General features: G+C 34.5%; 1 protein-coding gene across 1 annotated transcript; it reads left to right on the top strand.

Moving 5' to 3' along the window:
* Positions 1-98: 98 nt before the first annotated feature.
* On the top strand, positions 99-8945 carry BRIX1 (biogenesis of ribosomes BRX1; the record flags this gene model as incomplete). The annotated part of the gene is made up of 10 exons (XM_079144896.1): positions 99-257; positions 1737-1848; positions 3470-3513; positions 5185-5255; positions 5513-5562; positions 5663-5736; positions 5892-5942; positions 6259-6360; positions 7514-7642; positions 7880-8945. 10 exons carry the CDS (start codon positions 99-101, stop codon positions 8147-8149), a joined length of 1062 nt encoding a protein of 353 aa, XP_079001022.1. The 3' UTR covers positions 8150-8945.
* Between the last annotated feature and the right edge of the window lie 1504 nt (positions 8946-10449).

Raw genomic sequence — 10449 nt, 5'->3', positions numbered from 1 at the left:
ACAGGACTGCAGAGCCGAGCACATGGTACCATAGAGACCGGAAAGAGGAGAGTGCAGCAGGGCCGGAAGTAGAGCAAGAGCGACGGCGGTGAGGCACGATGGTGGCAACCAAGAGGAAACGGCGTGGGGATTTAGCGGTTCAGGCGAAGAAGCCAAAGAGAAACGAAAAAGATGCCAAGCCTCTATCTAAGTCGCCGGTCAAGGCAGAAGAGGTGGAGGAAGAAGAGAGAGACCGTATCCCAGGCCCCGTTTGCAAGGTAGAAGAGCTCCTCCGGGGCTACCGCTCTGACGGCGGCCCCATGCGCCTTCTTTGGGGCTGACTCCAACTCGGCTGTTTTCAGAGTATCCCCAGTTTTACCCCGGAGCGGTCTCAGCTGTCCTGCCTGATCTGGGCGCTGTTTACTTCTAATCCTCGTGCTTGTGGCCGTCTGCTTGGAGGCGGCGGTCTGTAGATCTTTAACCAGCTCACGGGGTACTCAGTTCTAGCGTTCTGTGTTTCCAGGTACTTAGGCTTTTCCTGGCAATAATGCTTTTCCTTAGTTATTTCTCGCTGTAGGGTATGTTTTTTTCCAGTGATTTACTTCCACATCCTGCCATAGTCAGTCAGTGCGTTTCAGGAATCTTGAAGCTTGTTCATCCAAGCCTTTAGTTACTGTTTTGGGGACTGACTCAGACTTATTTGAACAGATATGAATACTAGGATAGGTAGCATGAGCCAAAATAATAATTCTTTTTTTTTTTTTTTTTTTGGGTACCAGGTACCAGGGATTGAAACCAGGGGTGGATGCTTACTTAATCCAAAGTCTGGGGGACTGAAATGATAACACCAAAAAAAAAAAAAAAAAAAAAAAAAAGAAAAAAAGAAAGAAATGACGGAAATTTACTAGATTTAAGGGGTAAGGTGATATTTAGTATTGCAGAGTTGAGTTTCAGACTTTAGTCAAATACTTGAGTTATTAGTGCAAAAGAGAGTTCCTTTCTGTAGAGAATGTGGGAGTAAGGTCTCCAAAAAAGGTCTTAAAAAAAAAAAAAAAGCAGAAAAAACTTTTAGGGTTGGGAGGAGGAATTGAAAAGAATGAAAATGAACAGAAAAGGAAGGAAAGAAGGAGGACATTTCTGGGCAGGCTGATGTGCTCAGTTAATGTTATAGAGAGATTGAATAAAAAGGGTCAGGAATGTTTGACTTAACTATCTTTAATTTGTTTTTTTTTTTTTTTGAAACAGAGTTTCACTTTGTTGCCTAGGCTGACCTCTAATTAACTGTTGGACTGAATGATCTCCTGCCTTGGCCTTCTCAGTAACTGAGGCTATAGGAATGCCCCATCATACACACCTCTGGAAGCTTTTAAAACTAGCTTTAAAAAACAAGATGTGGAGTACAGTGGCTCATACCTGTAATCCCAGCAAGACTTGGAGAGACTGAAGCAGGAGGATGGCAAGTTTAAAACCAGCTCAGAAACTCAATGAGGCCCTAAGGACTTAGTGAGACTCTGTCTCAAAATAAAACATGAGCTGGGGAGATAGCTCAGTCGGTAGAGTGCTTGCCTTGCAAGCACAAGGCCCTGGGTTCAATCCCCAGCACCACACACACAAAAAAAAACCCTCAAAACATGAAAAAGAACTGGGAATGTGGCTCAGAGGTTAAGCAACCCTAGGCTCAATCCTTGGTACAAAAAAATATATATAAAGGTTCAGTATGAGATTTAAGAATCTTCTAACATTTTATTTTTCTTTAGGGCAAGTGGAAGAATAAGGAACGGATTCTCATCTTTTCTTCTAGAGGAATAAATTTCAGAACAAGACATTTAATGCAGGACTTGAGAACGCTGATGCCTCATTCTAAAGCAGGTGCCTTAATAATAAGTATTTTACGAAATTGTACTTATAAACTTGCCTATTGATGTATTCACTATTATTTATGTATTTGCTCAATTTGGTTAAACAAAAAGCAACAGTACCTCGGAAGTGTATCCTCAAGTACCACAATTTATTAAATGAATATTTCATAAGGTTCTTTATAGAATTCATCATTTTGTTTACTTTCTTAAATGGGTACCCTAACATTGACACATTTCATAAAAGTCCAGAAATGTCTTCATTATAGTTTTTAGAGGTCAGGTAATGAACGAGATAATTTATCCTTCTAAATGATTGAAGAGAGGCATGTATTCATTTGAGATTTACAAAATTGCATTTATTAAAACATTAATGGGCATAGGTTAGAATTGAAATTGCCTTTAAGTTGAATTCAGCTTTTTCCAGATATTAAGTTATTTTTAGAAGTGGGGTATCTTTTGTGTGGGGGGTCTGTATTGCACATTGAATCCAGGAGCACCCTCCCTTATGAACTACATTCCCAGCCCTTATTTTATTTTGAGACAGGGTCTTGCTAAATTGCTCTGATGGGATTCAAATTTAAAATCCTCTTGCTTCAGCCTTGCATATAGCTGGAATTAGAGGTGTTCACCATCCTGCCCAGCACATGGTGTATTTTGAAGGCTAGTGAAGAATGTCTGATTTTAAGATTAGACCACCATGTGGCTGTTTTGTCTATGTTGGGAGATGCTTTTGGTTTTAATTATAGCTAATAGCTTGGTTATTTATACTAGTACTTCTTGAACTGGGATCTGCTTTAATGTCTTCAGATCTCTGAAACTTATAAGAGAAATTTTAATGTATATAATCTTTTCTGTGATAATCCGAAATCAATTTTTAATAGTTTTCTTTGACAACTGTGATTTGATATTAAAAGGTGTTGTCATTGGTTAATATTTTGCTCTCTTAAGTGAATGTTTTCTTGACTGACTCCTTGGACATAATTGTCAGTTTGGGAATTTTCCCATTTTTGAAAAGAGTTCATAGAATACCACCATCTAGACCCTTGCGTTCTGTATCTGTAGATTAAACTATTTGCAGAATGATATGTTCAGTAAAAAACAACTGAATATGTTCAGACTTTTGTATGTCACTATTTCCTAAACAATATAGGATAACACCTATTTATATAGCATTTACATTGCATTAGGTACTGTAGGTAATCTAGAGATGATTTCAAATGTACACGAGGATGTGCCTAGGTTTTATGTAGTTGACTATAGTGTTTTGTATAAGGGACTTAAGCATCTATAGATTTTGGTGTCTGCACTGGGCCTATAACCAGTCCTCCTTGGATATAGACCAATTTTCCTCGGATACGGAGGGATGACTATACCTGGAGTCTGAGAAATACTGCTTAAAACACAGTTTATAATTCTTGAGGTCTAGTTTTTAATTACTTGTTTTCTTCACATTTAAAAGGAATCAATCAAAAGTTAGGTGTTTTCAGGTCTAATTATTTTGAAAATTAATTGTAAAAATCTTTACAACAAACAGCATAAAAACATCAGAAATTATTTTCTAGGTAGCATGTGATTTGATTAAAATAGTTTTGACATATTTTGTTTACTTGTTTTTTCTTTTCTTTTTATAGATACTAAAATGGATCGTAAAGATAAATTATTTGTGATTAATGAGGTAATTTTAGAAACTATAGCAAAATATTTTAGACACACTAATGATGCTTAATTTTAAAAAGTCCATTATTTGGTGACTTTAAAATTGTTTCATGAAAGATATTCAGACAGATTTTTAAACTTCAATAACCTGTAGTATGTTTTTATTGTACTTTCTATATCTCACAATTTAGCATTTCAGTATATATTGTTTCTAAATTACTTCTATGATTGTCTTATCTCAACAAGCATATTGAAATTTCCTAAGGACAAAGATATCTCATTTGCTTTCTTTCATAATGTCTAGTATTGTGCAAAATTCATAGTAGATACTCATAAAAATTATCAACCAACCTGCATAAAATAAAATTTAAAAGTCACCGAATACTTATAGAAAACCCATATTATAAAAAGAATCTTGCCAATATTTAAAGTGATATATGTGGAATTTGCTCTTTAAGTATTTAAATTAGTAATAGATTAAATTTTCAAAGTATTATTGAAGATACTAAACCTGTATTTTAAAGCAGATTTTTCAAAATAATTGTCTTAAGAAAGTTCTTTTGCTAGAAAAGCTTCTTTTATTCATTCATTTAGCACAAAATCGTAAACCTCTGCTTTAATATTATTCTGCATACTGCAGAATCATTGTTTACCAGAACAATACCCCTGTTGTCATGGAGCTTACATTCTAATGCAATGGGCCATGAACAAAATTTATAATTTCAAGAAGAGAAGAGAAAATTTATAATTTTCAAGGAGAAGGAAGAAATGAAACAACAGCTATGGGTTTTTGATAACTGAACTGGAAAACCCTTTCTGAAGGGATGCCGTTCAACTTAATATTTGATTAGAGACTTGTGGAAACAAGGGTGAAAGAGCATTCTAGGTAGAAAAAACAAGTCCCAAGGCCTAAAAGTGGCACAAATTTCACATTGTTGTTTATCCTGAGACCAGTAATTTTGATTTACAAAAGCATTGGACCTAATTTTTTTTAAGTTGGTAGGTTTAAAGTCTCAAAAAGTTTAGAATTTATGAATACTATATTGGATAGTTTGAGTTGATGAATATTACCACATACAAAAGTTTGCTCTTGTGTTTTGTGTATTTCTTAAGGGTTGCTTTGTAAAACTTCAAGATATTGACATCCAGTTCAGCTTGAAATAGATTTTGCATGCTTTTGCTTTTCACCCATCCCGTAGTGATTTTATAGAACAAGATCACCAAGAAATATGATAAATGCAAATGAAGAGGACAAATTTTGTGAATTTAAAATTTAAAAACTAAGAAGTCAAAGACCAAAATAACCACTATAAAAGCATGTCTTTGATTCTATAAGGATGGTATATTCATAATATTGATAAGTTTAATTGGGGTATGCCTTATTTTTAGGGCATTAATTTTCAGTCTTTGTAGTTTGTACTTAAGACTGTGGTTGGAAGAGGTACCAATAATCAAAAATGAAACCAATCACTTTAAAATGCTAGGCCAAAAAGAGTAGGATAGATACGTCCTCCAAAGATTGCTCAGAGCAACTCTGAGATATGCTGCCCGAGAGGAACTTTACTGTTTCTGGAAAAAATAAATTTATCTAGGTGAAGACTTTGTGGCCTATTAATTTGCTTACATGTTTTTGGAGAAATCTGTATTAATTGCATTGATTACTTTCTCACTTGTATTATTTACTTCATAGGTCTGTGAGATGAAAAACTGCAATAAATGCATCTATTTTGAAGCTAAGAAAAAACAGGATCTCTATATGTGGTAAGAGAATTATTATTAAACTTTGCATTGAACTTAAGTGGGCTTCTCTTTGTACCTCTTATGTTGTAGATTCCTTTCAGTATATAAAAGAGGAGGGGAGAATGAAGCAAACTCATTTGATTTCACAAAATTTGAAACTCTTACAGAAAATTAAATATACGAATAAGCGTATTTTGTTGTCTTTTCTGTGAAAGGTGGTAAGCATTTACAATATTCTATATTCTAATTAGTGAAAAAGTTTTCTTCATATATTCCAGGCTTTCAAATTCACCTCATGGGCCATCAGCCAAATTTCTTGTTCAAAACAGTAAGTTAACTCAATTTTAAATTTTTTAATGAAAAAACTAATAATCATTTGGAGTAAGTGTGCCAAAGTTATAACTATTTTTGTTTTTGTATTTTTCTAGTTCATACCCTAGCTGAACTAAAGCTGACAGGAAATTGTTTGAAAGGTTCTCGGCCTCTTTTGTCTTTTGATCCTGTAAGTTTCTCATACAGTGTCTGATTTTCTTATTTTGCATAGCTGTTTTTTTCAGTAGATAAAATTGTCATATAATTCGGTTTAGTTAATATAAAAAATAATTTTAAATGATGCATTTTATTGATGTCAAATAATGTGTTCATTTTATTTTGTAGGCTTTTGATGAATTGTCACACTATACATTGTTAAAAGAACTCTTAATTCAGGTAAATATCTTTTCTAGAAAGCATTTTTAGTAATAGAAGTGACTGTCTTCCTTTGGACTTCTGTGTGTGTGTTTAGTTCTAGGAATTGGATCCACAGCAGCTCTACTACCAAGATCCCTAGTCTTTGTTGTAAGGTTTTGAGACAGGGTCTTGCTAAATTGCCCAGGTTGGCAATGAACTTTTGATTGTCAGCTTCCTAAGTCACTAGGAGTCTTCCTTTGGACTTTTTATTTACTTAGCCATTGGAAACACTCATAATATGCCTTGTAATAAAGAACTAATGTGTGTGTGTTTTGTTTTTTTTTTTTTAAACTAGATTTTTAGTACACCAAGGTACCATCCCAAAAGCCAACCATTTGTGGACCACGTGTTTACTTTCACCATTTTGGATAATAGGATATGGTTTCGGAACTTTCAGGTTAGCTCTACTTTACTTTTTAATATGCAGGATTTGTAGACATAGAGAATGCAAACAGTAAGTCCTTTTGTTTTAAATACCTTCCTTTTCTTTTCAGAGGTTTACTGCAGATAAATAATTGTCTATTATATTTTAAGTGACTTCTGTCTACATGTTTTCATGGTTCTGGGTTGATACAGAGTGTAGGTTTCTTCACAAGCCACTATATGTTTCTTTTTTTAAAAAAAGGAAAATCTCATGAAATTGGGTTCCAAATTTATGCTAAGTACTGTAAAGAATACAATAAAATATGTTTTTTTCTTTCAAAGGTTACAGTCCAGGAGGCAGGGAAGAGTTGTTTAAGCAGAAAAGCATAACTCCTGTAGAAGGCATTCAGTTAGAACTATAAGATGAGTCATACTGTGACTCATTCAGAAAAGGTGATTCTAGAAATCCTGAAACAAGTTTGGTAGAATAGGTCTGCAGGAAGAAAAGACAGCAGCAAGAACAAAATTTGAAACATATTTGAAGCATATGGACTCTTACCTGTGTTTTATACAAGATACCTTGCAATATGAGTTAACTATATTCCTTTCTCAACTGTGAGGTCAGACATACCTGAACCAATATATAATGTTAATATTTGTGAAAAGCAATATATGAAGCAAATTTAGATTAGTCAATATTTTTTTCTTTCTTCCTTCCCCCCCCCTTTTTTTTTTTTTTTTTTTGGTTTTGTTTTGTTTTGTTTTGTTTTTTGTTGCTGTTATCAGGGATTGAGCTCAGAGGTGCTTAGCCACTGAGCCACTTCCCCAGGTGTTTTTTGTTGTTGTTGTTTTGTTCTTTTTGTTTTTGAGACATGGTCTTGGTAAGTTGCATTGGGCCCTCAGCCTCCTGAGCAGCTGGGATTATAGGTGTGTGCCACTGAGTCCAGCAGATTAGTCCATTTTTAAAGATCATACCAAAAAAAATTACATATTTTTCTATGACAACCACCTGTAACTAGTAATAGATCTCAGAAAACATTGATGGTTTGGCACTTGCCAAGGTTTCCCCATGTCTGTACCTTAATTTTACAGATTCTCAGTTGTTTAAGTACATTTGTAATGAGGGTATATAGCCAGTTTAGGAGTTGTATATCTAAACCAAAATGAATGTTTCCCTTCTGTTAAAGATCATAGAAGAAGATGCTGCTCTTGTAGAAATAGGACCTCGTTTTGTCTTAAATCTTATAAAGATTTTTCAAGGAAGTTTTGGAGGACCAACTTTATATGAAAATCCTCACTACCAGTCTCCAAACATGGTAAGCTTTCTTTGTTGTTTAATGGTCTTCAGTGTACCAGAACTCTGTGACCAAAATAATTTCTTAAAGTAATTACTCTTCTATCACTTGTGAAGCTGTGTTTGGTTTTTGTTACATATATACCTGCGAATTACTACCTTGTTTTCATGACACCAGGTGGAGGGACAGAATTCACAAGTGAATGTCTGCCTTTATATAAAATGTTTATTCCAAAAACATCTAATCTGTTGTTTCTAGCATCGGCGTATCATAAGATCTATCACAGCTGCAAAATACAAAGAGAAACAGCAAGTGAAAGATGTGCAGAAACTGAGAAAGAAAGAGCCAAAGACTATTCTTCCACATGATCCCACTGAAGATGTTTTTGTTATACCAGCTGAGGAAAAACCACTAGAAATACAGTGGGTAAAACCAGAGCCAAAAGTTGACTTGCAAGCAAGAAAAAAAAGGATTTACAAAAGGCAAAGAAAAATGAAACAGAAAATGAACAGTGGGAATGCAAAATGAATCAATGGATAATGTTTTTCAATTATTGTGTATTTATTTTGTATTCAGTGTGTAAATAGTTTTATTGAGGACTACTTTTGTCTTATTAGTGTGTCATTTAAAAGAAAATTTAAAATCTTAAAGTCAGTGATGTTCATCATTTTCCAAATAAAATATCACCAGAACTCATCAGTTAACTTTCGTTGTTCTTAGAGCTTGTTTGATATTAATGAAAATTTAGCACACTCAGTGGTTTAGGATTGCTTTCTTGGATTAGAATTTTTAGTTTAGTAAAACTGAAATTCAAACAGATTTATTGGGTTCTTACTACATACAAAGGCATTAGGCACTTTGGGAGCATAGTTGGTAGATAGTAAAATATGAGTCTCCTGGTAGATAGTAAAGCATTTTGCTGAGCTTTGGCTCCCAGAGTCACCAGTTAGTGAAGCCTTGGAAAAAATGAACTTAGGATCTTTTTCTCACCTCAAAAAAGAATTCATTAAAATTCTTAAGTTTTGAGAATCAAATGAGTTAATACCTATGTCGAAAGCATTTTGTATAATACAATTTTGTTTTAGAAGCAAAAGGGATCTTATTTTAAAACCTAGTAGTGCTGGGCGTGGTAATACATGCCTGTAATCTGAGCAGTTTGGGAGGCTGAAGCAGGAGGATCACAAGTTTGAGATTAGCCTTAACAACTTAGACCCTGTCTCAAGAAAGACTGGGTATGTATCTTTATGGTAGACCACCTCTGGGTTCAATGCCCTTTAATAAAAAAAAAAAAAAAAAAAAAAAAAAAGAAAGAAAGAAAAAATAAGGTAGTTAAAGTAGCATAACGTTTCTAGGCTTAAGATAGATTAGTAATGGGGAAAAAAAGATTCCTCCAGTGACCATGGCGTAGATGACTGCTGAATGGGACAGATAGAAATATGTATGATAAACATATCTAATAAAATTGAGTCATAGTCACCCACTATTTTTATTTCACATTGGTCATTTTCTCATGTTTGTCTACAACATGTTTCCTAACTGCATGGTATTCTATTTTATACCATAGCTAAATAATCTGATCAGTATGATTAGTCCCTTATTAAACATTTCAGTTTTATTACATTTCCTGATAGGTGCATGGAATGAATATTTTACGTTTTTTTTTTTTTTTTGGTTTTTTTTTGCGGTACTGGGGATTTGAACCCAAGGCCTTGTGCTTACAAGGTAAGTACTCAACCATTTGAGCTATATCCCCAGCCCACTTTTATGGTTTTTTTATAAAAGGGACTCAGGTCAAACATTCTAAATATTTTTGCTTGATAGAACATTTCACTGTATCCTTGCTGATGGTGAGATAATGTCAGAAAAATAGTTTTTGGTTTTAAAAAATTAGTTTTGTGACTAAACGTGTTCTTGTGTGATAGGGTTATCTTTTACAGATTTCCAAAAGCTTTTTAAAGTTATTTTAAACCTCTGTCCTACATTTTAATTATGTCTATTTAAAATCTTTGGGCAGAACTGGGGATCTTCCATTTCATTTTTAATTTTTTGTTAAAGATTTAGTTGTATGCTAATTATGCTACTTATCTTGAAATAGTCTAATTTAGGAGTAGTTGTACAAGTAATTTTGGTCAGAGGTTCACTTGAAATACTTGGGTAGCTAATTAAGACCAAATCTAGTTAAATGCAAAAACCAAAATGGCTATTGGCTTATTTAGGCAATTTAAGATAGCTTTGGATAAAAATGAGACAGCCAATTCAGGATTGTTAAACACCCACATCTCAGAGGTTAATTGTACCTTAAAACAAACAAGTTGCCAGTTTGAAGACTTGGGAGCAATCCATGTCTAGCAGAATCAGACTTGACTGAGCCATGGGATACAGAGCTCTGACTCCCAGGAACTGACAGTCATGGGAGACTGAGATAGCCTATGAGTAAATGGCCCTGTATAAAGTGGCTTACCATCTGAGGATATGCTCTCTCCCCAAGCAAATGGCTTGCCTAACTCCACCCCATCCTATTCCTCACAGAAGCAGCCCCTCTAGGTCCGGACCCCTTTACTTGTATACCTATAAATAAAGGCGAAGGTGGGCTCCTCCATCTTGGTGGAGGCCAGGCCTGGTATGACCCAATCTGCCACACACCCTTCCATTTGAAAAGAGTATTGGCTCTTGTGTGTTTATTGATTAGATAAGTTTATTAGTAATTAGTTGATTTATTGCTGGCACCAACATTCTTCAACAGAAACTCTTCCCTTCATCCATGCAGGATGTGGAAACCCCCCAACAGAAGACAACATTTTTTTTTGAGGTTCATATTGTGGAATTCA

Source organism: Sciurus vulgaris (assembly GCF_902686455.1).
Source record: "Sciurus vulgaris genome assembly, chromosome: 6".
In the NCBI taxonomy this organism is placed as follows: Eukaryota; Metazoa; Chordata; class Mammalia; order Rodentia; family Sciuridae; genus Sciurus; species Sciurus vulgaris.
The sequence above is the reverse complement of the archived record's forward strand: the minus strand, read 5'-3'. Positions and strand labels throughout refer to the sequence as shown.